Raw genomic sequence first — 27668 nt, forward strand, 5'->3', positions numbered from 1 at the left:
GGACAGGAGCCAAGGCAGATATACCTGGGTTTTTTCCTTACCATTTGCCCCGCAGTTTGCGGGGAGACAAGCAGAGGGTTCTGGCCAGGCTCACTGCAGGTGCTTCCTGCCTCATGGTCAGTCGCAGTACAATCAGTGAGGAACGATCAAATGACTTACAGCCGGAAACTGCGGGGTGGGGGAGAGTGATTTTCGAGCAGTAGGGGAGATTCCTCCTGTACGGTGCCAAAAGGAAGGTCTTCTATTGAGCGATAGCAGAGCACCGGGCAGCTGGCAGAGCAGCCCACCTCCTTCGCAGCTGTATGGGTATCGGGATGTTACAGTCGTGAGTTTCAGTGGATCGACCCTTCTTCCGCCTTTAAATGTCTTATCTAAGTCACTGCAAATGGAGTAGATAATATAACTTAGACCGTGTTCCGTATTGACTGAAAATCCGCTACTTGGGTTAATGAGCTCCGCTTCTCTGAGAGCGGGAATAGGGGTCTGATTATCCCAGGTTATGTCTCAGAGCATCTATTTTTTTGCTGCCCCTGTGCCACTAATTCAAGAACGATGGCTAAATTTCAGGTTTTGTTCTCCTCATAGGATAGGCCTTAGTATATTCTACACTTTAACAGTGAGAAAAAAAATATTACAGAACGTATTTTGATACTAGGAAGTGATTTTTTCAGCATGGGAGAAATACTGATACGAAGGGAGAGCTCTGCCTTCCTGTCGGTTGTGATCACCTGGAGGATCAATGACGAGATCGCAGGGAGAAAACCCAGGGAAGGAAGTGGCCGCTGGACAGGACCTGATGTCTCGGTGGCTACTGTCCAGCCCACCCGAGATGCCTGTGAACAAGGCAGGGATGGGCATTGCTGGGCAGCGCTCGGTGCCTGCAGTGCCGGCAGGAGGCTGCGGGCGCCGCTGTTGACCGAGAGGAGCGAGAGGAAGCTCGGAGCGCTGCAGCCCCGCCCGCTGCGGACCGGCTCGATCGCTCCTGCGCTCTGTCTCGGGGGCGGACGGCCTGGGATCATCCCCGCGGTGGGGAACCGTGCTGCAGAGAGACAGAGTGGCCGGCGGCAGCGGCTGAGAGTGGAAAGCCGGAGAGAGAGCCGGAATTGGAGCAGAATCGACACTACCGCGGCGGAGATGTGCGCGGCGGGGAGGCGCTGGGGCCGGTGGCAGCGAGCTCTGCTGTTGGGAGTGCTGCTGGCAGCGTGGGAGGCGGCGTGGGGGCAGCTGCGCTACTCGGTGCCCGAGGAGATGCCCAAGGGCTCGTTCGTGGGCGACGTGGCCAAGGACCTGGGGCTGCAGCTGCCGGAGCTCAGCGATCGCGGAGTGCGCATCCTGAACAAAGGTAGGACGCAGTATTTCGCTCTGCACGGGAAGACGGGACATTTAGTGACGGCAGAGAGGATCGACAGAGAGCAGCTGTGCCGGCTGGTAGAGAAATGCGTGCTGCGCTGTGAGCTGATAGTGGAGGGGGAAATGCAGGTTTACGGAATCGAAGTGGAAATCACGGACATTAATGACAACACCCCCAGCTTTCGAGAGGCAGAAAAAGAATTGAGACTAACCGAGATGACAGCCCCGGGGTCGCGGTTTCCACTTGCCGAGGCTCACGATCCCGACTCGGGCAGGAATTCCCTGCAGAGCTACGAGCTGAGCGGTGACGAGCACTTCTCGCTGGCCGTGCAGGCGGGCCCCGGCGGCGATCAGCGTCCCGAGCTGGTGCTGGCGAAGGCGCTGGACCGGGAGGAGGCGGCGTTTCACGAGCTGGTGCTGAGGGCGATTGACGGCGGCGATCCGGCACGGACGGGCACAGCTCGGATCCGTGTGGTGGTGCTGGACGCAAACGACAACACGCCCGTGTTCAGCCAGGCGGCGTACACGGTGCGTGTGCCCGAAGATGTGCCCGTGGGCTCCGTCCTCGTCACCGTTATTGCCACTGACGCCGACGAGGGTCTAAACGGGCACGTGAAATACACATTTCATAAAATTTCAGACCGAGCCTCAGAACTTTTTTCTCTCGACTCTGACACAGGAGAAATAACTGTTAAAGACGACTTGGATTTCGAGGAGATCTCTTCCCACGAACTGGAGGTGCAGGCACATGACGGAGGAGAGCTTTTTGACACGGCGAAAGTCGCGATTTCTGTGACAGACGTCAATGACAATGCGCCCGAAATGACAGTATCCTCGGCCGTGAGTGCAATCTCGGAGGATGCTCCGCCGGGGACTGTGGTAGCCCTGTTGCATATGCAGGATGGCGACTCGGGTGCCAACGGTGACGTGCGCTGCTCGCTAGACGGGGACGTCCCGTTCCGGCTGGAGAAGTCTTTTGACGATTACTACCGTGTGATGACTACGAGGGAGCTGGACCGGGAGCAGGTGTCGGAGTACAACGTGACGGTGCGGGCGGCCGACGGCGGGTCGCCGGCGCTGCAGAGCAGCGCGGTGCTGGCGCTGCGGGTGCTGGACGTGAACGACAACGCGCCGGTGTTCGCGCAGGAGCGCTACAGCGCGCGGCTGGCGGAGAACAACGCGGCGGGCGCGCTGGTGCTGACGGTGCGCGCGACGGACGCGGACTGGGGGCAGAACGCGCGCGTGCGGTACCGGCTGTGGGAGGGGCGGGTGCGGGGCGCGCCGCTGTCGTCGTACGTGTCGGTGCAGGCGGAGACGGGCGCGCTGTACGCGCTGCGCTCCTTCGACTACGAGGAGGTGCGCGAGCTGGAGCTGTGGGTGCGTGCGGAGGACGGCGGCGCGCCGGCGCTGAGCAGCAACGTGTCGGTGCGGCTGCTGATCGTGGACGAGAACGACAACGCGCCGCAGGTGCTCTACCCGCCCGCGGCTCCGCCTGCGGCATCGGGCAAGGGGGGCTGGTCGGGCGTGGAGCTGGCGCCGCGCTCGTCGGAGCCCGGCGCGCTGGTGGCCAAGGTGGTGGCGGTGGACGCGGACGCGGGTCAGAACGCGTGGCTGTCGTACGAGCTGGCCAAGGCGACGGAGCCGGGGCTGTTCCGCGTGGGGCTGCACAGCGGCGAGGTGCGCACGGCGCGCTTCCCGCTGGCCCGCGACGCGGCGCGCCAGAGCCTGGTGGTGGTGGTGAAGGACCACGGGCGGCCGGCGCTGTCGGCCACGGCCACGCTGAGCGTGGTGCTGGCCGAGAGCGTGGCCGAGCTGCTGGCCGAGCTGGGCAGCGCGGCCGAGGCGGCGGCGCCGGGCGAGCCGGCCGGCAGCCTGACGCGCTGGCTCGTGCTGGCCGTGGCCGCCGTGTCCTGCCTGTTCGTCGCCTTCCTGCTGCTGCTGCTGGCGCTGCGCCTGCGCCGCTGGCGCCGCGAGCAGCTGCTGGCGGCCGACAGCGGCGTCTTGCGCGGCGTGCCGGTCTCGCACTTCGTGGGCATCGACGGCGTGCGCGCCTTCCTGCAGTCCTACTCGCACGAGGTGTCGCTCACGGCCGACTCGCGCAAGAGCCAGCTGCGCTTCTCGGGCGGCAGCTGCTGCGACACCCTGCCGGCCCGGCCGCCGCCCGACGAGCCCGCGCCGCTGCTCGGGGAGGAGGACCCTGCCGGCTCCCGCCCCGCGGATCCAGCCTCTTTCCCGGTGAGTTCCTTGTAGTTATTCTTCTCCACTGTTCTTTCTTCTATTGCTTTTCTATTCCCTCCCCCCCCCCCCTTCCCTTTTCTGTGTCCTGTATTGAGATATTTGATGGCGAAGTTTCTTTTTGGGAAATGCTGATCGCGGGGCTTCTCTCTGCGCCATGGTGAGCATGGGATCGTGTCTTAGCTTTCCAGTTTTTGGGGGATGCATGATAAGGGAGACTGCTCTTGGCTCAGGGTTTTTTTAAATTAAGCTGTTTCTGTTTCATATGATCGTCACTGTCCCAGTATCTTTTGAAGGACAGGTAGTGTTTTCCACCTTCCTGCTTCTTCTCTGAGATGTATTTGGCAGACAAATATTTCTTCCCTCTTAGTACAGAGCTGTAAAGATAAATGTTTGAAGTCTATTCGTTATCCTGCTGCTTGTTGAAGGGAAATGGCCTGAAGAACTGGCATTTTGATGCAAACTCTTCTGAAACTATGAAGGTCAAGAAACAATATGCAAGTTTTGAGAGGTTGGAGATGCCAATACTGGGCCCTGTGTGTGAAAGGCTGTTAAGGGATACAAGACTTCAGTGCCCATCTGTAGTATAATGTAATGCAGTTTTCTCCTTCCCAAATAAGTGTGGCTTAACAGATGTTACTCCAGTTCTATTGAGAGCCATGGGGTGTTTTTGCTGTGTGTTTACAGGTTAATGTAATGTATTTAATTAATAGCCTTATATGTTCTAATCTGAAATATCACAATAGGAGCTTTGCATTAAAGAAACTTATTCCATCCCTACTTTTAATACCTAGATTATGTATTTTCTCTAAGAGCCATAATCTAGTCGAGTGTGATCTCTTAATTTTTGCAGTTGTTGTCTTCTTGTCTTGTTCTTTGTACTCAGCTCAAGCTGGGCCCTTGCATTTGATAGTATCTGATCACATCTCTTACATTTGCCTGGCTGTTCCATACATGCCTTTCATTTTCACGTCTCGACATCATTCATAGATGCTGTTTCCTTAAATTTTTGATGGGAGAAATTGTCTTACTTCTCACACGCGCACATTAAGAAGTCAAATATTAGCCATGGTAAGTTGTCTCTGCAACTTTTCTTTCAATGGAGTGCAATGACAGAGTGAACAATGGAGTGCAAATGACAGAGGCCAGAGAGAACCATACAAGCTGTAATAAGTTTGAGGAGACTCTTGCACGTGCAGTGTGTGAGGAGGTACTGCTGGAGAGAGAGAAATCATGTGGTTTTTTGATTTCCATGGTTCATTGGTGGACTACAAAAAATGAATATGTTCAGATTCTAAATGGCCAAGTTGTGGGTTCATCAGTTTGCTTTCTTGTAGTGGGGTGCTCTTTACGAATGATGGGTAAACTGTTGACCTGTTTGTCATGACCAGGTAAAGGTGGGCCTGTGTGTGTCTGAAACTTTATCTGAAAATGTCACTAGAATCACTGATCTTACTTGTAACATAGTAATGGTGAACAGTCAGGGAGAGACTGGCCCCAGAGAGAGACTGGCCCCAAAGAGAGAGACTGGAGGCAAAGTGGGGGCTCTATGATCCAGTAATCTGGGTGTGCTTTCATGTCATGCCTAGTGCCAAGGCCTGTGCCACTTATACCAAGCGCCCTTCTTCCTGTGTCCAGAAGGAGGATGGCAATTCTCCGATGAATTTGTCTGCAAGCAATACCCAGGGAAGTGCAAGCATGCTTCAGGGTTTCTGTGTCTAAGAACTGCTGGGGGAAATGTCATTTTCCCAGCTATATGTCCTATTACAGTTGTGATGTGGAGTTTCATTGTGGTTGTACTAAGCTTTTGCCAGCCTTGACCAAACCTTCTGATGTTATTAATGGCTCTTGTTTGTATGAAGTTACTGCTGATGTTTTGTTGGTATTGAAATTGGTAGAAATGTAAGGATGAGAGGGTCTAATTTGCCAGGAAGGTCTGGGTTTGGGGCTTGTTATCTGAAGTATGTGCCAGAAAGTCACTAATTTTATCCTCCTGTATCATGTCTGATACAGCTCTTCCCTGAGAGTGGTAGCTCTTGGATGTGGACATATACTTTGCATTAATGGTTGTAGAATGACATATATTCAAAAAATGCCCACATGCTGAGGAAGAATGATGACATATTTCAGTTGATTCTGATCTGAGTCTTTAACTGAACTGCATATTGCTTATGCCTGTTAGAAGATTTTGCCTTTCTTCAAATACCAGCGACGAGCAGAGTTCATATGTGTGGACCTGTATTGTGATCCTTGTTCTTCATAAGGAGAAGTTGTGTGGGAAACTTCTTTCAGTGGTGTCTGTCGGCAAAGGAGACAGACATCTGTTGCATGATGTTCAAGCATGCTGAAGCATTTTGTCTGCACAGAGAGAGGGCAGGTGGAAGAGTGGTTGTGTTGTATTTTGAAATATCTAAAGGGTTGGTGTAAATATTTAGTTTCCCCTAGTTTTTATATGGATCCCACAGTTCAGTTCTGTGTGTTTTTCTTTGCTTTTATTTCCAAAGAAATTACTTGGAGGGCCTTACCTCTAGATACTAGACATGTTTCTTGTGTACCTGTTACAGCTGACACAACTTAGGCCTTTTAACTTAGGCCTTCAAATTTGTGGGTTATGAGCAGGCCACATAGTAAAAATGCAGATGAGAGCTCTTAAGTGTTTAATAAATTCAAGTCACATTTGTAGTCCAGAACAAGACTTCAGGGTCATACTTCCAGCTTGACACCTCAGTGGGTTCCAGGTGCTCTCAGGGATGAATTTCCATGCCCACTGTGAAGACTGAGATGTCCTCCTGGTGAGATTCTCTGAAAGTACTCCTAATGCATCCTTGCATTGCTTGTGTGGTTTTTCTTGCCTTGACATTTTATTACAGCCGATGTGGAAGGACGACTTGTGAGGGAGGTACGTGTGTGTTCTAATTTTGTCATGTGTTAACAGATGTAAAGATGACCGTAGAAGTCAGGGTTCTTTGTGGATTGGTGCATGTGATAAAAGAGGGGAAGTGCATAGCTTGACAGAGTTCATAAAAGTGGTGACTACATGTTCCACCTTGGATCTTACTTCAGGCTTTGTTTCCTGGAAGGCCATGGTTTGTGTTTCCCACTTGTGAGTGCTGTTTTGCAGTGAATACTAAATTCAATTGAGAACCAAATGAAGACAGAATGTCGTGTGTGTGAGGAAAATGAAAAAAGCTTAATGCAAGTGGGTAGCTGTAAGATGCTGCTGTCCAATTCCACTTACCTGGGGATTCTTCTTATGTCTCTGAGCACTACACAACTATGTGTTCCTCTGTATGATTTCCTGCACTGCACAGGCCCTGATGTGTCACAGTAGGGAATGATCAGCCCCATGATGGCAATGGGAGGTATTTGGTTTGTCTTCTTTGGTTTAGTAAGTGCCAAGGATTTCTGTTGTTCTGCTGCTTAGCAAAGTCATTTAGTCCAGTCACAGAGATCTCATAACCCTTTAACATTCCTGCACCTTGCCTAGCTTGCATCTTGAGGCCTCTCTGAGTTTCCAAGTGCCCTAGGGAAGAGGTTTTAAGGTGGCATTGTGGTAAAGCACCTGAAAATCACAGCATTGAAGTATCTCCCCAATGAGGTCAGATGGATGTTTGAGGTTTGTGTACGAATCTTCAGAATTCATTGAAAATCATTCAGCTGATTTTGCAATCCTAAAATGGATTGGGCACATGATGGGACGTTGGCCTAGAGATTATGAAAATTAAAACAATGGAAATGTGTAATCAATTTTTGTAGTAGGCCTTATTTTTAAGTTTCCACCAAAACGAGCGAAGATTTTCTGAGTGGAAGAAGTGTCAGTGTAAGGATGAACACAGGGCAGAGTCTGCACTGCTTTGCACTTTCTTTTTCTCTGCCAGGGATGTATGTACAGTGCCATGTATCTGAGGGCAAATCCACACCTCTAGGTTTCACATTTGCCTACAAGTGCTAATCACTGTAAAAATGCCCTTCTGATTTACACCCATTTCGCACGGGTCCTAGGCAAACAGTACCTCAGGTACCAGGGGAACAGATAATTTATAATCTCAGCAACCTTCTTTTCAGATTTTGGCTTAAATTCTCTGATTATGAATGAGGGAACCAATTTATTTCATTGGAGCACATATTTCCTTCCTGATTTTCATGCCATTTCAAACCAGAGCATGCCAAAGTATTTGATAAGGTGAAACACTTGTTTCCGTGTCTATCTCAGCTACAAATAAATTGTTATTAGCCTGATGTTCTGCAGTAATCATAAGAGTTCCTGCTTGTCGTTAAGCCAGTGCTGCTGCGCTCGCTGTTTGCAATCGAGGAGAGAGCCCAGAGGCGGCGCAGCCCCCGAGCCCCGCCCAAAGCCGGGCCCCCTTGAGCGCGGCCATCCGGCGGCTGCAGCGGCGTCGCGGCGCCTCCGGGTGCCGCTGTTGGCCGCCAAGGAGCGGTGCTGGAGCCGCCGCCGCCGCCGCGTCCTGCCCCCGCAGGCTGCTCGCTCGCCCGGCGCCGGCCAGAGCGGCAGCGGCACGGGCAGCAGCGGCGGCGGCGGCGGCGAGAGACGGCGCTGGGCGGGGAGCAGCGGCGTCCGAGGCGGGCAGAGCGGGCTCGCTGCGCTGCGGCGGCCCCTGCGCTGTGTGGCGAGAGCGGCTGGAAGGGAGGCAGGGCGGCGGCAGGAGGCAGGAGCGCGGCGAGCGCTGGCGAGAGAGAATGGCGGTGAGGCGGCGGCAGAGGCGCGCTGCGGGCTGTGGGCGAGCGCTGGTGGCCGCGCTGCTGCTGTGCGTGTGGTGCCGGGCGGCGGCGGAGCGGGTCCGCTACTCCATCGCCGAGGAGCTGGGCAGAGGCTCGCTCGTGGGGCCGCTGGCGCGGGACCTGGGGCTCAGCGCGGACGAGCTGCCGGCGCGCAAGCTGCAGGTGGCGTCTGCCGGCAAAAAGCAGCTGAAATACTTCACGGTGAATGAGGAAAACGGGAACCTGTACGTGAATGAGAGGCTGGATCGGGAGGAGATGTGCGGCGAGTCGGCGTCCTGCTCTGTCAGCTTCGAGGCGCTGGTGCAGAACCCTCTGAACGTTTTCCATGTCGAAGTGGACATTCAGGATGTGAACGACAACGCACCCCGCTTTCTACAAAACAAATTTCATCTGGAGATCAACGAGTTGACTTCTCCCGGCGCCCGGTTTTACTTGGGCATGGCAGAGGATGCGGACGTGGGCAGTAACTCGCTGCAGGGCTACGAGCTGGAGGCTAACGAGTACTTCACGGTGGAGGTGAAAGAGAACCAAGACGGCAGCAAATCCGCGGAGCTTGTACTGCGCCGTGCACTGGACCGGGAGAACGAGCAGAGCCTGCGCCTGATGCTGACGGCTCTGGACGGCGGAGACCCGCCCCGGACTGGCACCGCTCAGCTCTGGATCAACGTCACCGACGCCAATGACAACCCACCCGTGTTTGCTCAGGACCGGTACCGCGCCAGCCTGCGCGAGGACGCGCCTCTGGGATTGGTTGTACTGAACGTCTCCGCCTCTGATGCAGACGCCGGCACCAACGCCCACATCACCTACGGCTTCGGGAAAATGCCGGCGAAGGTGCTTCAGAAGTTCGTGGTGGATGCGGAGAGCGGAATGATCACGCTGCAGGAGGCGCTGGACTTCGAGGACACGCGCGCGTTCAGCCTGGCTGTGGAGGCGACGGACGGTGGTGGTCTGGTGGCGCACTGCAAGGTGGAGGTGGAGGTGCTGGACGTGAACGACAACGCGCCCGAGATCACCATTCTGTCGCTGTCGAGCCCCGTGCCCGAGGATGCACCGACCGGCACCGTGGTGGCTCTCCTGAACGTAAACGACCCGGACTCCGGCGAGAACGGTCAGGTGTCCTGCGAGCTGTCGGGCGAGGCGCCGCTGTCCATCGTGGCGTCGTCGGGTGGCTCGTACAAGGTGGTGACGGCGAGCGCGCTGGACCGTGAGGAGGCGTCGGAGCACCGCGTGACGGTGGTGGCCCGGGACCGGGGCAGGCCGGCGCTGTGGAGCAGCAGGGAGCTGGTGCTGGAGGTGTCGGACGTGAACGACAACGCGCCGGTGTTCGAGGAGGCGGCGTACAGCGCGTACGTGGCGGAGAACAACGCGGCGGGCGCGCTGGTGGTGCGCGTGCAGGCGCGGGACGCGGACGCGGGCGCCAACGGGCGCGTGAGCTACTGGCTGGCGGGCGGCAGCGCGGGCGCGGCGGCGCTGGTGTCGGTGGAGGCGCGGAGCGGCGCGCTGTACGCGCAGCGCTCCTTGGACTACGAGCAGTGCCGCGAGTTGGCGGTGGCGGTGCGGGCGCAGGACGGCGGCTCGCCGGCGCGCAGCTCCACGGCCACGGTGCGCGTGTTCGTGCTGGACCGCAACGACAACGCGCCGCGGGTGCTGTGGCCGGCGGCGGGGGCGGGTGGCGCGGCGGCGGGAGGCGTGGCCCCGGCGGCGGCGGCGGCGTTCGAGGTGGTGCCGCGCTCGGCCGAGGCCGGCTACCTGGTGGCCAAGGTGGTGGCGGTGGACGCGGACGCGGGGCGCAACGCGTGGCTGTCGTACGAGCTGGTGCAGGCGTCGGAGCCGGCGCTGTTCCGCGTGGGGCTGCACAGCGGCGAGGTGCGCACGGCGCGCGCCGTGTCCGAGAGGGACGCGGCCAAGCAGCGTGTGGTGGCCGTGGTGAAGGACCACGGGCAGCCGGCGCTGTCGGCCACGGCCACGCTGCACGTGGTGCTGGCCGAGAGCTTGCAGGAGGCGCTGCCGGAGCTGAGCGAGCGGGCGGCGGGCGCCGAGGCGGCGGCGGGCGAGCTGCAGTTCTACCTGGTGCTGGCGCTGGCGCTGCTGTCGGCGCTTTTGGTGCTGAGCGTGGCGCTGGCCGTGCTGGCGCGGCTGCGGCGGGCCGGGCCGCCCGCCGTGCTGCGCTGCCTGGGCGCGCAGCGCTTCTCGGTGGCCGGCGCCGCCTTCCCGGCCGACTTCTGCGAGGGCACCTTGCCCTACTCCTACAACCTGTGCGTGGCGGCGCCGGCGCGCGCCGTGCCCGAGGCCGCTTGGCCGCCGCCGCCGGTGCCCATCCTGTCTGCGGAGGAGCTTCTGGGCGGCGATTCCTGCGAGAAGCCGAGCCCGAGTAGCAGCAGCAGCGCCGTCGAGGAACAGGCGCCTAACGGCCTCGACGCAGCTCAGGTGTGTAAGTCTGATTATTCCTGTTCTTGTTCTTGAGGCTTTCCGAACTGTTTTCTTCTTTTCCCTGGGTTTTTCCGCATGATGTGAATGGGGTGTGTTGCTATGTTTTTCCGTGACGAGATGAGAAATTGCGGTCACTCCTTTTTCTAAGAGTATGCGTTCAGAAGCCGCAGGTCTTGTTTTTTCGGCAGTAGCAGTTTCAGATACAAATGCAAGTTGTTCTCTAGAACTGTTCCGTTGTGTTAAATTGTATTCGTGGTAACAGTGAAGGCGAGTCTATATAGGGAGATTCGCTGAATCTGTATGACGGGTCTGGGAAAAACAAACTTGACACTTGGTGTTGGGGATTTTTCCTTCCTAATCGATTTGTCTTAATCGATATAATGTTTCTGGATGCTGGTGGATGGCAGGATAAAAACTCTTGTGTTAATTCTTCCTTTTCCCTATTATATTCTTAAAGGCAAATTGAGAGTGGGATTACATGAATGGAGAGTGACAGGCAATCCACCAGTTGTGAAAGACGAAAATGTCACCAATTCTGTGGGAAATGCTGCTACAGAAATGTCGTGAAAGGTAACAGTAATGGGAGCAGTTAGCTGTTGTTAGCAGTGTTTTTCCATCCTGAGTGGTATTCTAATGTTTTTTTGAAATTCGTGATCGCCCTTGCCTTCACAAGTGGAGGTGTAGAATATTTTTATTCTTTTAATATTTTAATATTTTTTAAAATTCTTGATGGTCTTTTCATTCGCAAGTGAAGGTGTAGAATGGGCTCAAAAAAGAAAACAAATAGAGCTAGTTTTCTTTTTCTGTGCTTTTTGCAGAAAGTGAGGATTATTTGTACCTTATTTTAATCGTCCTCAATTTTTTTCACTAGTTATTACATCGTTTTCTACAAGGATAGGCCACTAAGACCCGGAAAACTTTCATCAAATATCGAGGAGATCCACCAAATGACAAGTACTTGAATGAAGTCCAATTACACATTTATCCATGGTCCCCACCGTTTAGGGTGTACAGCTCTTCTCTTACTGTTCTACAGTATTTTGTTGAAAATATGTCGTGCCAACGTGAATAAGAAAAACTAGCATAATACTCTACAAACAAACTGCAATTCCTTGCACCTTGGGTTTTGAGAACGTGAAAGCTCTTTCCTGTGGCTACAGAACGACTTCATTAAGTGTAAATGTGTATAAACTTAGTTTATTCTGGCCAGGTTCACAGCAGATACTTCATGATTCCAGGTTAGTTGTAGTACAGTCAGCGAAAAGTGCTCCAGTGAGCTACTGTCTGAAATCGGGGGGTGGGCGATAATGATCTTTGAATTGCCAGGGGTTCCCCTCCTGTCCTCTGTTCCCATGAATATCTTATAGGGAGACATCCCAGAGCACCTGGAAGGTGCCTGAGCAATCAAACTTCCTGTCAGTTGTAAGGGGCTGTGTTAGACCCCACCTTCTTCTGCCTTTAAATGGCTCTTCTTAGTCATAGTGCAGTAGTTAAATTATACCGTCTTCTGTATGAACTGAGGAATTTCAAACGAAGTTCCTGCTGCTTGGGTTAATGAGCCAGATATCTCCACTACTCCTGTGGACAGAATTGTGTGTTTGATTATGGCGTTGTGTATCTGTGAGCCTCTTTTGTTTTGCTATCGTCGTCCAGTCATTCAAGCAGCACGGCTTCACCTCGTGTTTTTAGACTAATAGGATAGGAGTTCTACACAATAAAATCAGACAAGATATTTTACTTTACCTATATCGCCGGTAGCAAATTGTATTTTTCTGTGAGTTAGAAACACCCCGCTCACCAGACACCTCTGCTTTCCTCCCGGTCATGATGTGTTCGAGCATAAAAGAAGAGATCGGCTGGAGAAAAGAAGGAGGTGTCTGCGGCAAATATCTCCTTCCCGCTCAGCTGCTCGTGGGCAAAGCAGCGCTCGGCAGCGCTCGGTGCCTGCAGTGCGGGCAGGAGGCTGCGGGCGCCGCTGTTGACCGAGAGAAGCGAGAGGAAGCTCGGAGCGCTGCAGCCCGCCCGCTGCGGACCGGCTCGATCGCCCGCTCCCTGTTGGGCTCAGCGAGCGAGCGGTCTGCGATCGTTCCCACGGTGGAGAACCGGGCTGCGGAGAGGCGGCGGTGCCGGAAGAGGTGAGCGGAGAAGTAGCGGGATCGGCGGAGTGACCGGCGGGGAGCGGTGTTTCGGTGCCGGCGGTGCCGCGGCGGAGATGTGCGCGGCGGGGAGGCGCTGGGGCCGGCGGCAGCGAGCTCTGCTCTGGGCCGTCCTGCTGGCGGCGTGGGAGGCGGCGTGGGGGCAGCTGCGCTACTCGGTGCCCGAGGAGATGCCCAAGGGCTCGTTCGTGGGCGACGTGGCCAAGGACCTGGGGCTGCAGTTGCCGGAGATCAGCGATCGCAGCGTCCACATTGTAGAAAGAGGTAGGACGCAGTACTTCTCTCTGCACGGGAAGTCGGGACATTTAGTAACGGCGGAAAGAATCGACAGAGAGCAGCTGTGCCGGCTGGTGGAGAAATGCGTGCTGCGCTGTGAGCTGATAGTGGAGGGACAGATGCAGGTTTACGGAATAGAGGTAGAAATCACGGACATTAACGACAACGTGCCGACATTTCGAGAGGCAGAAATTGAACTGAGAATGAGTGAGACAACAGCCCCGGGCTCGCGGTTTTCACTTCCCAGGGCTCATGACCCCGATACAGGAAGGAATTCCCTGCAGAGCTACGAGCTGAGCGGCGACGAGCACTTCTCGCTGGCCGTGCAGGCGGGCCCCGGCGGCGATCAGCGTCCCGAGCTGGTGCTGGCGAAGGCGCTGGACCGGGAGGAGGCGGCGTTTCACGAGCTGGTGCTGAGGGCGATCGACGGCGGCGATCCGGCACGGACGGGCACGGCTCGGATCAGAGTGACAGTGGTGGATGCGAATGACAACGCGCCCGTGTTCAGCCAGGCGGAGTACACGGTGCGTGTGCCCGAGGATGTGCCCGTGGGCTCTGTCCTCGTCACCGTCACGGCCACAGACGCCGACGAGGGTCTAAACGGGCAGGTGAAATACTCCATGAAGAAAGAGACCAACACAGCATTGGATATTTTCCATCTGGATTCTGAGACTGGAGAGATCAAGCTGTTGAGGATCCTGGATTTCGAGGAAGGCAATTCGTACGAATTGGAGGTGCAGGCACATGATAGTGGAGCTCTTTTCGACACGACAAAAGTCGTGATCACTGTGACAGATGTCAACGACAATGCGCCTGAACTGAGAGTATCGTCAAAGTTGAACGAGATCTCGGAGGACGCCCCTCCGGGAACTGTTGTGGCCCTGTTGCATGTGCAGGACCGTGACTCGGGGGCCAACGGCGCCGTGCACTGCTCGCTCGATGGGGACGTCCCGTTCCGGCTGGAGAAGTCTTTTGACGACTATTACCGCGTCGTGACATCGAGAGAGCTGGACCGGGAGCAGGTGTCGGAGTACAACGTGACGGTGCGGGCGGCCGACGGCGGGTCGCCGGCGCTGCAGAGCAGCGCGGTGCTGGCGCTGCGGGTGCTGGACGTGAACGACAACGCGCCGGTGTTCGCGCAGGAGCGCTACAGCGCGCGGCTGGCGGAGAACAACGCGGCGGGCGCGCTGGTGCTGACGGTGCGCGCGACGGACGCGGACTGGGGGCAGAACGCGCGCGTGCGGTACCGGCTGTGGGAGGGGCGGGTGCGGGGCGCGCCGCTGTCGTCGTACGTGTCGGTGCAGGCGGAGACGGGCGCGCTGTACGCGCTGCGCTCCTTCGACTACGAGGAGGTGCGCGAGCTGGAGCTGTGGGTGCGTGCGGAGGACGGCGGCGCGCCGGCGCTGAGCAGCAACGTGTCGGTGCGGCTGCTGATCGTGGACGAGAACGACAACGCGCCGCAGGTGCTCTACCCGCCCGCGGCTCCGCCTGTGGCATCGGGCAAGGGGGGCTGGTCGGGCGTGGAGCTGGCGCCGCGCTCGTCGGAGCCCGGCGCGCTGGTGGCCAAGGTGGTGGCGGTGGACGCGGACGCGGGTCAGAACGCGTGGCTGTCGTACGAGCTGGCCAAGGCGACGGAGCCGGGGCTGTTCCGCGTGGGGCTGCACAGCGGCGAGGTGCGCACGGCGCGCTTCCCGCTGGCCCGCGACGCGGCGCGCCAGAGCCTGGTGGTGGTGGTGAAGGACCACGGGCGGCCGGCGCTGTCGGCCACGGCCACGCTGAGCGTGGTGCTGGCCGAGAGCGTGGCCGAGCTGCTGGCCGAGCTGGGCAGCGCGGCCGAGGCGGCGGCGCCGGGCGAGCCGGCCGGCAGCCCTGACGCGCTGGCTCGTGCTGGCCGTGGCCGCCGTGTCCTGCCTGTTCGTCGCCTTCCTGCTGCTGCTGCTGGCGCTGCGCCTGCGCCGCTGGCGCCGCGAGCAGCTGCTGGCGGCCGACAGCGGCGTCTTGCGCGGCGTGCCGGTCTCGCACTTCGTGGGCATCGACGGCGTGCGCGCCTTCCTGCAGTCCTACTCGCACGAGGTGTCGCTCACGGCCGACTCGCGCAAGAGCCAGCTGCGCTTCTCGGGCGGCAGCTGCTGCGACACCCTGCCGGCCCGGCCGCCGCCCGACGAGCCCGCGCCGCTGCTCGGGGAAGAAGAACCTGTCGGCACTCGCCTCATGGACCCAGCCGCTGCACCGGTGAGTTCCTTTGAACCCTACTCTTTCAGCGACGCTTACCTTTCCTGCTTCCTTGCTGTTTCACCCCGTTGTCTGTGCCCTAAATAGGGAGGAGGCGAACACTTTTTCACTGCCCAGGCTTACATGTGGCGGGTGGCATGGGGCAGAAGCAATGGGTGTGTTGCTGACTGGACGTTTTATATGGTGTTTCTTACGTGAGCACTGTGTTTTATGCTGTGCCATAACCTTGAAGGGTATGTGGCGATTACTAGATTTCTGCAGCTGTTAACTTTCTGGCTTGTTTCTTCAGAGGATCCTATTGTGGACCTTTATATTTGATAGTATCTGATCAGATCTGTTGACCTCGTTGCTGAATTGCCCTCGTGCTGAAGGTGTCTTTGAGCTGATACTTTAGTGACTGGGGTTTTATCAGATCTGTATATCTCTTATGAACTTGAGAATATTTTAAGTTTCTCTGAGTAATGTGAAGAGCAGAAAAAATTCTTTCATGCGTTAATGTTTTGACCTTTGTTCCTATATAACGAGAAGATGTGCACACAACTTTTTTTCAGAGGCAGCTTTGATGTTCTGCAGTGTTTGGGCAGGGCAAAAAAATGGACAAGTATTGAGTTCATCAGTTTGCTTTCCTACTGCATGATGTTTCCAGCGACTGGCAATTGAATTCTGCCTTGCTCGTTTCAATGAGGTAAAGGTGGGCCTGCGTGTGTCTGATAATGTGTCTGAACATCTTAGCAGCATCAATGCTCTTGCTTGTCACATACTCATGGTGAGCAGTCAGTGCAAAGTCAGCCAGAGAGTGGCCTAAAGCAGGAAAAGAGAGGATTGTACCGTCACCTGGCTGGGTGTCTCTTCATGTTGTGGCAGTTGCCAAGGCCTGTGACACTTACAGCAGGTGCCCTTTTCCTGCATCCATAAAGGGGAGGCCAATCCCCTGATGAATTTGTCTGCAAGCAATACCCAGGGAAGTGCAAAGTTGCTTCAGAGATTCTGTGTGTAAGAACTGCCACATGAAGCATCATTTTTCTTGCTATATGTTCTACTGTGTCTGGATGTAGAATTTAATCATGGTTGAATTATGCTTTTCTCAGCCTTGACCAACCTTCAGATGTTATAAGTGGCTCTTGTTTTTATGAAGTAACTGTTGGTGTTATGTCATGTAATGTGTGAGTAAAGGCTGTGAATGCAGAACGAGGAGGACAGAGGATGGCGTCATACCAGGGAAAAGGTGAATCAATGCAGTTTTAGCTGAACAATTATTTGATACTGTGCCCAGTACCAAGGCTTGTGCCATCTTTTCTGTGATCCTGCTTTCTCTGTTTTTAAAGACAGTGGTAGTTCTCTGATAATAGAGCATTTGTCCAATAACTCTGCATTTAGAGAGATGATGTGTGGGTAGATGCTGTGAGTGAGTGGTTTACATTGCCTAGAGAATCGCCATCAGAGATCTCAAACGTGGTTTTAATATGAATTTTTAGAACACGGGGAATGTAAAGGATGAGAGGGTACTTCTGCTAGAAATTTACTTGACATTTGAAGTATTTGCAAGAAACTTACTCATTTTATCCTCTCTTACGTCAGATAGAACTCTTCCTGAGAATGCTGGTTCTTGGATGTAGACATAAAGTTTGCATTAATTTTTGCAGAGTCACATGTCTTCTGAAATGCCCATGTGCTGGAGAAGAATGATGTTGTCTTTGAGTTGATTCTGAAGACTGAGACTTTAACTGAACCACGTGTAGCTTATGCCCTCTAGAACATTTTATATTCTGATGCATGTGTTTGTATTATGATACCTCTTCTCCATAAGCAGAAGTTGTGTGGGAAATATGGCTTTCCCTGATGTCTGTCTTCAAAGGTAGCTCCTCTCTTGCATGATACTTGAGCGCACGGAAACATTCTGTCTGCACAGAGACAGGACAGGTTTGCTTGACTGTGGTTCGAAATGCCTGAAAGGGTGGTGGAAACATTCAGTTTCCACTTTTTGTTATATGAATCCCATTGGTGCGATCCTGTGCATTTTCTATGTCATCTTCTTGAAAGAAATTACTTGGAGATCTGTGCCTCATGATACTAGATACTTCCTCCTGTGTACCTGCTACATTTGACACAGCCTGAAATGTTAAGCTATAATTTCTTCACTTCTGTGGGCTTGTCATTCCTTCCTTGTTGCTTCTCATGTTCTAAAACTGGGTCTGAGTTTGGCTGATAGACCTTGAAGAAGGGATCTGTTGAAATTAACAGACTGGGAGAGCAGTTTCTGCTCACACCCTGAAGGTGTTTAGCTGCCAAGACAAAGACTTTGATATACTTCGGGTTCTGTAAAATACTGCTGAACTTCAGTGTCCAGTTCTTTTTCACTTGCAGTTGACATAGGACCAGTAGTTGGATTTATCCATCGTGCAACTAAATACTGTGAATGCAGAACAAGAGGTTGAATTCATATTAGGAAATTAGGTGGATTATTGCAGTTTTGACTGAGCGCTTGTTTGATTTCATGGTGTGCCATTTTTGTCTGTGATCCTGGTTTCTGTTTTGAAAGGCAGTGGTAGGCCTCTGATAAGAGAGCATTTGTCCAATAGCTCCACATTTAGAAGGATAACACCTGGTTTGATGTCATTAATGAATTATTTCAATTGTCTAAAGAATCTCTGTCAGAGGTATTATCAAAAGTGGCTTAATATGATGTTGTGGAAGCGTGTCTTTAACAAAGTTTGATGTCAAGGTTCACTCTATTACTACATGGATGAAACATTTAAAGGACTCTTATCAAATTAAACTCCTGGCTTTCTGAACTCCTGATGGAACTTACATGCAACCAGGTCCAAGCATAGCCTCAGATATCACCTGTGGCTTATCTCTAATGGAATTATCTACATGGATTTCATTAGTATTAACTTATCAGTCACTTACTGAGGTTCTGCTGTGGCTGAGGGGTCTGGCCGCCTTGGGCAATGAAAGATCTCTTCATCTTAGGTAAGGAATGTCAAGTCTTGAGGGGTGTTACTGTTCTAGGGGAAAGTTACCTGGTGTGCAGTCCAGCTGCACTGCAGGGAAGCCTCAAATTGGACCCATCTCTTCATGGTAAAAGATCTCCCTGCCTCGAGGACCAAGCTTGAGAGATGTCCCATAAAATGTGAGGTCATCGCCATGCAGCCAAGCTGCCTAGCAGGGAGATTTCAGAAAATAAATATGACAGCTCACATTGACTTTATGTGAGAAATTGTTTGGCTCAGAGTCAATTGCAAAAACCAGGAAAGGTCTGCATGAGACTCCTTGTGCCCACAACTTTCTTTGTTTGATAAAGGAGTCTGGGAAAAGACACTTGCACATCACTCTGCTCCTTGGAGGTTTTTCTAGAAGAGTTCTTGGCCCAGCTTTGGCAAGTTTCTAAATCCTGTGTGAAACCTCTTTATCTAAACTATATCTCCCTGGCATGTGGCAATGGAGAGTTTGTTTGAAGTTGTAATAACTTTCTTTCAGGCATTTTTTTCCTGGAAGGTTGTGCTTCCGTCTCCCTGTTTTTGGACAGTGCTTTTGCACGAAAAGCTGTGAGCGGAGTTTTTTTCAGGAAATACTTACTTCAGTTACCTAAGACAAAATTCTATGTGTAAGAATGAAGAAACAGAGTGCAAAAGAAAGCCTGTTCAACTTTCTCACAAGACTTAGCTTGAGAAAGAGGCCCATGATAAAGCCTTTAAAGTCAGGGTTTCTTACCGTGTGTGGTCCAGAGTAAGACCTCAGGGACTTGCAGCTGGAGACTTCGATGCCTTCCAGGTGCTCTCAGAAATGAATTTCTGTGGTCGAAGTGAAAACTGAGCTATGCTCCTGATCAGTTTCTCTGAAAACATTCTTAATGCATCCTTGCATAGCTCTTATAATTGTTTATTCTTTCTCCTCTCCATATGTAGGTTTAATTATAAGTAGTGGCAAAACTTCATCTAACAAGGCCTTGTCCTTTAGTATCTTGTTTAGTCATCTTATAGCTGGTGGGGAAGGCAGGAGATGTGAGTGGCAGACCCTTGAGTTCTAGTTCTGAGTGAAGAGATGCAAACATGGCCTTAGAGTAAGTCACGCTTTTGTGGAACAGTGTGTGCAATAAAAGAGGGGAAGAGATTCCCCTAAGTAAATAGTTCAATGACCACATCACTGCTGGTTGACCACTCCTCTTTTGGTTTGTCCATTTATCATTCCCGTGCTTTTGAATAATTACAGATCTTCTTGGAATGGGGGTGATCAGACAACTGTATCTCCTTTATGTGCAGGATAATTATGCATTATCTTCTCACGAGGTATTTTTGTTAATGATGAAGACATAAACAAACCTGAAAGTTGAATACGATTTTAGACAGTTGAGAATGATGACATATGGGTAGAATAGTTTATGAATGGGTAGAATAGTTTATACTTCCTGTGGAAGTACTGGTGCATTTCCAAAACCAAAACTGACTACAATATAGTCCAAACTAAGAGTTAACAGCCTCACTTGCTCATTCAGACACTGGTGACTTCCAGGTGCCTCGTGAAACATTTCTTTTAAGGCAGATATATGACAACACACCTGTATATTCCAGGAATCCAGTATTTCCCTCAGGGAGGCCAGTCACAGATTTTGGATTTGTTTCTTGACAGTCAGAAATGAGTGAGGGATCTGAGCTTCTGCTTTGCGAAAAAGACCTCGTGAAGAACACTGGAGCACAGCCCCACCCGTTGCTGACTCCAGGTGGGTAACAGGCATAGACAAGCTCAAGGAGCACTATTGCATAGGAGCAGTCACCTCTGGACCCCTTCTGCCAAGATGCAGAGCACAGTACAGATTGTAGAGTACAGATGGCCAGTTCCACTAGCCTGGAGATTGTTCTTATCTTTTGGGGACTACAGGACTACATTCCCCTCTTTGTGATTTCCTACACTGTGCAGGCCTGGATTTCTCACAGTAAGGAATAATCAGCCCCATGTGGGGCAGTGGGAGGTTTTTGGTTTGGCTTCTTTGGGTTATTAAGTGCCAGGAAGCATTGTTGTGATGAAAAAAGCAATATCTGAAGCTTAGGAAAGTCACCCAGTACAATTAAAAGAGACGTAGTGACCCTTTAAAATCAGTGCAGTTTTCTTACCTTATACCTCTAGGCTTCAGTGAATTTCTAGGTGCTCTGGGCACAAGTTTTTAAGGGAGAGTTCTGGCAAAGCAACTGAAAATCATAGACCCAAGGCACCTTCCTCAATAAGGTCATATGGAGTTTTGGATTTGTGTATGCATCATCAGAAATCACCGTAAAATTTTCAGTTGATCATGCTGTTGTTAGATGGCCTTGCCTGATGATAGGACTTATTCCTAGAAGCTCCCCAAATAAAAGCAGGGGAAATATCATGACAATTATTATGACAGGCCCTGAAGTTTCAAGTGTCCACCAAGAGCACTGAGAGTTTCTCCACATTAAAGAGTAATGAGTGCCGGGATGTGCACAGTGCAGAGCCAGCAGAGCCTTGTGCTTTATTTTCCTTTGGCAGGTGTGTACAGTGACACGGGTCTGAGTGCAAGTCCACTGCCTTTGAACTTCACGTCTCTCCCTCAGTGTTCATTATTGTTCAAAATCAGACCCAGACCTGAGCGTTTCAGAGTAATGTCAACTCTTGTATGGGCCTCAGTGACAACTGTGGGCAGCAAAGTGGAATATCAGGAAAGGTTGAAAAGATTTGCAAGTTTGGCATGAAGTGATAGAGAGGGTTTGGAAAAGACTTGCAACTGGGTTGTGTAGGTTTACAGTTTGCATATCTCTTGTTGTTGCAACTAGACACGGGGCTGTACCCATAGTGAGTAGCCTTACACACTTTGGAAATGAACTTTCACAAGGCGGCTGCAGCGGCGTCGCGGCGCCTCCGGGTGCCGCTGTTGGCCGCCAAGGAGCGGTGCTGGAGCCGCCGCCGCCGCCGCGTCCTGCCCCCGCAGGCTGCTCGCTCGCCCGGCGCCGGCCAGAGCGGCAGCGGCACGGGCAGCAGCGGCGGCGGCGGCGGCGAGAGACGGCGCTGGGCGGGGAGCAGCGGCGTCCGAGGCGGGCAGAGCGGGCTCGCTGCGCTGCGGCGGGCCCCTGCGCTGTGTGGCGAGAGCGGCTGGAAGGGAGGCAGGGCGGCGGCAGGAGGCAGGAGCGCGGCGAGCGCTGGCGAGAGAGAATGGCGGTGAGGCGGCGGCAGAGGCGCGCTGCGGGCTGTGGGCGAGCGCTGGTGGCCGCGGTGCTGCTGTGCGTGTGGTGCCGGGCGGCGGCGGAGCGGGTCCGCTACTCCATCGCCGAGGAGCTGGGCAGAGGCTCGCTCGTGGGGCCGCTGGCGCGGGACCTGGGGCTCAGCGCGGACGAGCTGCCGGCGCGCAAGCTGCGGCTGAGCGAGGAGAAGCAATACTTCACGGTGAGCGAGGAAAACGGGAACCTGTACGTGAATGAGAGGCTGGATCGGGAGGAGATGTGCGGCGAGTCGGCGTCCTGCTCTGTCAGCTTCGAGGCGCTGGTGCACAACCCGCTGAACGTTTTCCACATTGAGGTGGCCATTGAGGACGTGAACGACAACTCCCCAGCCTTCAGCAAGGCTTCTCTGGACCTCGAGATCGGCGAATTAATCCCTCCCGGTGCTCGTTTTCCCCTGGAGACTGCTCAAGACGCAGACGTGGGCAGCAACTCACTGCTGACTTACCAGCTCACCAGCAACCCGTCCTTCTCTCTGGCTTTAAAGGAGAGCACGGACGGAAGCAAGCAGCCGGAATTAGTGCTAGAGAAAGCGTTGGACCGGGAGAAGCAGAGCTCTTTTGAGCTGGTGCTTACGGCCGTGGATGGTGGGGATCCCGTGAGGTCCGGGACTGTCCAGATTCGGGTAAACGTGACGGACGCCAACGACAACCCACCCGTGTTCAGCAAAAGCGTCTACGAGGCGCGAGTGGCAGAGAATCTGCCAGCAGGGTCGCTGGTAGTGCGGGTGGTGGCCACGGATGCGGACGCGGGCACCAATGGGCGAGTCTCCTACTCCTTCGGCAACGCCCCGGACGGAGTTCTCGCGCTGTTCGCTGTTGACAGCAAGAGCGGGGAGATCAGGACGACGGGTCCTCTCGATTTCGAGGAGAAGAATAAATACAGCTTCGGTATGGAGGCGAGAGACGGTGGTGGGTTGAACGCTCATTGCAAGGTGCAGGTAGACATCACGGATGTAAATGACAACGCGCCCGAGATCACCATTCTCTCCCTCTCGAGCCCCGTGCCCGAGGACGCACCGACCGGCACCGTGGTAGCCGTGCTGAAAGTGAGGGACAGAGACTCCGGCGAGAACGGTCAGGTGTCGTGCGAGCTGTCAGGCGAGGCGCCGCTGTCCATCGTAGCATCTTCGGGCGGCTCGTACAAGGTGGTGACGGCGAGCGCGCTGGACCGTGAGGAGGTGTCCGAGCACCGCGTGACGGTGGTGGCCCGGGACCGGGGCAGGCCGGCGCTGTGGAGCAGCAGGGAGCTGGTGCTGGAGGTGTCGGACGTGAACGACAACGCGCCGGTGTTCGAGGAGGCGGCGTACAGCGCGTACGTGGCGGAGGAAACAACGCGGCGGGCGCGCTGGTGGTGCGCGTGCAGGCGCGGGACGCGACGCGGGCGCCAACGGGCGCGTGAGCTACTGGCTGGCGGGCGGCGAGCGCGGCGCGGCGGCGGCCTGGTGTCGGTGGAGGCGCGGAAGCGGTGGGGCGCGCCTGTACGCCCGCCAAGCGCTCCTTGGACTTACGAGCAAGTGCCCCGCGAGTTGGCGGGTGGCGGTGCGGGCGCAGGACGAGAGGCGGCTCGCCGGCGCGCAGCCTCCCCCGGCCACGGTGCGCGTGTTTCGGTGCTGGACGGCGCACGACAACGCGCCGCGGGTGCTGTGGCCGGGCGGCGGGGGCGGGTGGCGCGGCGGCGGGAGGCGTGGCCGCCGGCCGGCGGCAGGCGGCGTTTCGAGGTGGTGCCGCGCTCGAGCCGAGGCCCGGCTACCGGTGGCCAAGGTGGGGCGGTGGGAACGCGGGACGCGGGGCGCACGCCGTGGCTGTCGTACGAGCTTGGTGCAGGCGTCGGAGCCGGCGCTGTTCCGCGGTGGGGGCTGCAGCAGCGGCGAGGTGCGCACGGCGCGCGCCGTGTCCGAGAGGGACGCCGGCCAAGCAGCGTGTGGTGGCCGTCGGTGAAGGACCACGGCAGCCGGCGCTGTCGGCCACGGCCACGCTGCACGTGGTGCTGGCCGGAGAGTTGCAGGAGGCGCTGCGGAGCTGAGCGAGCGGGCGGCGGGCGCCGAGGCGGCGGCGGGCGAGCTGCAGTTCTACCTGGTGCTGGCGCTGGCGCTGCTGTCGGCGCTTTTGGTGCTGAGCGTGGCGCTGGCCGTGCTGGCGCGGCTGCGGCGGGCCGGGCCGCCCGCCGTGCTGCGCTGCCTGGGCGCGCAGCGCTTCTCGGTGGCCGGCGCCGGCCTTCCCGGCCGACTTCTGCGAGGGCACCTTGCCCTACTCCCTACAACCTGTGCGTGGGCGGCGCCGGCGCGCGCCGTGCCCGAGGCCGCTTGGCCGCCGCCGCCGGTGCCCACCTCGTCTGCGGAGGAGCTTCTGGGCGGGGATTCCTGCGAGAAGCCGAGCCCGAGTAGCAGCAGCGCCGTCGTGGGAGAGGTGCTCGCCGACCCCGACGCACCGCAGGTCTGTAAAGCCGCGCGCTCCTTCTGTTATTGAGGCTTTCCTAACTTCGTCCTTTCCGCCCTCATTTTCTCGGTGTGTTGTCAATGCGAATTCCTCATCTGTGTCTCCCTGTAGTCACGGAATTTTTTGGTTTTTCCTTGATAACAGCTTTAGTTTCAGCTGAAATGCTTTGACTACAACTCTCTTTTGAACTTGCAGCAGTGTTTCCCTGTGTTTCCCGGGGTTGTATTGTTGTGGGGGTTCACATTCCTGTCTCCATGAATGATTGATTTAAGGAAAGGGCTATCCCCCTTCCATGGAGAGCAGGAAGCCAGCGGTGGCACTTGTTTCTTCCTTGATAACGAAGTCAAGTTTGATAACAGAGTCAAGTTCAGTGGAGACTTTTTGTCTTCAACACTTGTGCTCTATAAATTATTAAAATGTGTTTGCAGCATTGAACTTGGATGCTTACTCTGTAGGAGAACTGCTCGTTCTGCGTGACAGAGTAGGCGAAAAAAAACCACTGACAAGTGATGTTGCAGCTTTTTCCTTCCTGGTTGCTTTGTCCAGAAAGGGTGTAGTTGAAACTGGTTTATAGTTGTACACAGACCCGTTCGTTAGTTTTTATTTTTTTCCCTATTTGAACCACAAAGGTAACGTGTGTGGATAGTTACGTTCTCCATCCCGAGTGAAAGAAAAGAGTGCCACCTGTTTTGGGGGGCAATGCAGCAGTAGGCTGGCTTCCTGTGTGAAAAGTAAGGAACACTAAATTTAACTGAGGAGAGTGAGATTCAGACATTCGAATTCCTTCCAGTTTTCCTTTGAGAGTATTAGCTGCATCTTTATTTCTACCTATAATAATCAGGTAACAATTAGCTCCCTGAATTCAAGAAGCATGCAATTGGTCTCGTCCTGCTTATGGTGATGAGCCTGATACCTCAGGTTAGCCGTGTGTGTGTGTATATGTATATCTAATGTTTTCAATCTCAGACCCTGTTGTTGAAGATGCTTTTGAACAAACAGGGTTTGTACATTACTAACGGTAATGTACAGGTTGAAATCAGAAAAATATGCTTTAATTTACATATATTGACATTAGTAAATGATTAGTATCTCCTGCGGTAGAAGCACCACGCCCACAGCATGCCTCTGTTTTCCTCTCGATCGTGATCTGGAGGATCAAAGCAGAGATCGGCTGGAGAAAAGCCAATGCAGGAGGTCGCCGCTGCACGGAAACCGATATCTCTGTGGCAAATACCAGTCCACGCGAGCTGCCATGGGAGAGGCAGGGCGGGCATTGCTCGGCAGCGCTCGGTGCCTGCAGTGCGGGCAGGAGGCTGCGGGAGCCGCTGTTGACCGAGAGAGCGAGAGAAAGCTCGGAGCGCTGCAGCCCCGCCCGCTGCGGACCGGCTCTGTCACGGGATCGCTGGATTCCTGGCTGTGCCGGTGTACGGTCTGCGATCGTCCCCGCGGTGCGGAACCGTGCTGAACCGAGGCCGGAGGACTGCCAGAGGCAGCGGCCGGGATCGGCGAGCCCGAGAAGGAGCGTGAGACAGATCGGCGATTCGGCGGTAGGGAGCTGCTCGCGGTGTTTCGGTGCCGGCGGTGCCGCGGCGGAGATGTGCGCGGCGGGAGGCGCTGGGGCCGGCGGCAGCGAGCTCTGCTCTGGGCCGTCCTGCTGGCAGCGTGGGAGGCCGGCGTGGGGGCAGCTGCGCTACTCGGTGCCCGAGGAGATGCCCAAGGGCTCGTTCGTGGGCGACGTGGCCAAGGACCTGGGGCTGCAGCTGCCGGCGCTCCGAGACCGCGGCGTCCGCATTGTCTCTGAAGGTAGGACGCAGTATTTCGCTGTGCACGGGAAGACGGGACATTTAGTGACGGCGGAGAGGATCGACAGAGAGCAGCTGTGCGAGAGTGTGCAGCAATGCGTGCTGCGCTGTGAGCTGATAGTGGAGGAAGAAATGAAGTTTTATGAAATCGAAGTGGAGATTGCGGATATCAACGATAACGCCCCCAGCTTTCAAGAGGCAGATACTGATATGAGACTGAGCGAGACAACAGCCCCGGGGTCGCGATTTCCACTGACAGAGGCTCACGACCCGGACTGGGGCAGGAATTCCCTGCAGAGCTACGAGCTGAGCGGCGACGAGCACTTCTCGCTGGCCGTGCAGGCGGGCCCCGGCGGCGATCAGCGTCCCGAGCTGGTGCTGGCGAAGGCGCTTGGACCGGGAGGAGGCGGCGTTTCACGAGCTGGTGCTGAGGGCGATTGACGGCGGCGATCCGGCACGGACGGGCACGGCTCGGATCCGTGTGACAGTGCTGGACGCGAACGACAACGCGCCCGTGTTCAGCCAGGCGGAGTACACGGTGCGTGTGCCCGAGGACGTGCCCGTGGGCTCCACCCTCGTTACTGTCACGGCCACCGATGCGGATGAGGGGCTGAATGGACAAGTGAAATACTCCTTTAAAAAAAAGAAGGCGGCTTCATCGCAGATATTCAGCCTGGACTCTGAGACGGGAGCAATCACGCTGGGGCAGAACCTGGATTTCGAGGAAGGCGAAATCTACCTGCTGGACCTGGAGGCATATGATGGTGGTGCTCTTTATGATACGGCAAAAGTGGTGATTACTGTGTCAGACGTCAATGACAATGTGCCAGAGATTTCGGTGAGATCGGCAGTAAGCGCCATCTCGGAGGACTCCCCGTCAGGGACCGTGGTGGCCCTGCTACATGTGCAGGACCGTGACTCGGGGGCGAAGGCGGTGCGCTGCTCGCTCGGGGACGTCCCGTTCCGGCTGCAGAGCTCCACGGCAGCTACTACAGCGTGGTGACAGCGAGAGAGCTGGACCGGGAGCAGGTGTCAGAGTACAACGTGACGGTGCGGGCGGCCGACGGCGGGTCGCCGGCGCTGCAGAGCAGCGCGGTGCTGGCGCTGCGGGTGCTGGACGTGAACGACAACGCGCCGGTGTTCGCGCAGGAGCGCTACAGCGCGCGGCTGGCGGAGAACAACGCGGCGGGCGCGCTGGTGCTGACGGTGCGCGCGACGGACGCGGACTGGGGGCAGAACGCGCGCGTGCGGTACCGGCTGTGGGAGGGGCGGGTGCGGGGCGCGCCGCTGTCGTCGTACGTGTCGGTGCAGGCGGAGACGGGCGCGCTGTACGCGCTGCGCTCCTTCGACTACGAGGAGGTGCGCGAGCTGGAGCTGTGGGTGCGTGCGGAGGACGGCGGCGCGCCGGCGCTGAGCAGCAACGTGTCGGTGCGGCTGCTGATCGTGGACGAGAACGACAACGCGCCGCAGGTGCTCTACCCGCCCGCGGCTCCGCCTGCGGCATCGGGCAAGGGGGGCTGGTCGGGCGTGGAGCTGGCGCCGCGCTCGTCGGAGCCCGGCGCGCTGGTGGCCAAGGTGGTGGCGGTGGACGCGGACGCGGGTCAGAACGCGTGGCTGTCGTACGAGCTGGCCAAGGCGACGGAGCCGGGGCTGTTCCGCGTGGGGCTGCACAGCGGCGAGGTGCGCACGGCGCGCTTCCCGCTGGCCCGCGACGCGGCGCGCCAGAGCCTGGTGGTGGTGGTGAAGGACCACGGGCGGCCGGCGCTGTCGGCCACG

At 55.6% G+C, this 27668-nt stretch overlaps 2 protein-coding genes across 2 annotated transcripts in view; both read left to right on the forward strand.

Annotated features, from left to right (window-relative positions):
- Window positions 1-672: 672 nt before the first annotated feature.
- On the forward strand, window positions 673-7954 carry LOC120410752 (protocadherin gamma-A5-like). The gene is made up of 2 exons (XM_039559851.1): window positions 673-3585; window positions 7865-7954. Exons 1-2 carry the CDS (start codon window positions 673-675, stop codon window positions 7952-7954), a joined length of 3003 nt encoding a protein of 1000 aa, XP_039415785.1.
- A 160-nt stretch (window positions 7955-8114) lies between these two features.
- The window catches only part of LOC104696062, an 81164-nt gene continuing 61610 nt past the window's right edge, over window positions 8115-27668 (forward strand). The window contains 3 exon segments of the mRNA XM_039559853.1: window positions 8115-10755; window positions 12605-15057; window positions 15059-15422. Coding sequence (XP_039415787.1) covers window positions 8284-10755; window positions 12605-15057; window positions 15059-15422 — 5289 coding nt within the window. The 5' untranslated portion in view covers window positions 8115-8283.

The sequence above is a fragment of the Corvus cornix genome, chromosome 13 (genome assembly GCF_000738735.6).
Source record: "Corvus cornix cornix isolate S_Up_H32 chromosome 13, ASM73873v5, whole genome shotgun sequence".
NCBI classification, from domain to species: Eukaryota; Metazoa; Chordata; class Aves; order Passeriformes; family Corvidae; genus Corvus; species Corvus cornix.

Coding starts and splice junctions, on each gene's coding strand:
- LOC120410752 (XM_039559851.1), top strand. CDS start 673: ATGGGAGAAATACTGATACGAAGGGAGAGCTCTGCCTTCCTGTCGGTT. Junction 3,586..7,864: donor CGGATCCAGCCTCTTTCCCG/GTGAGTTCCTTG, acceptor CTTGTCGTTAAG/CCAGTGCTGCTGCGCTCGCT.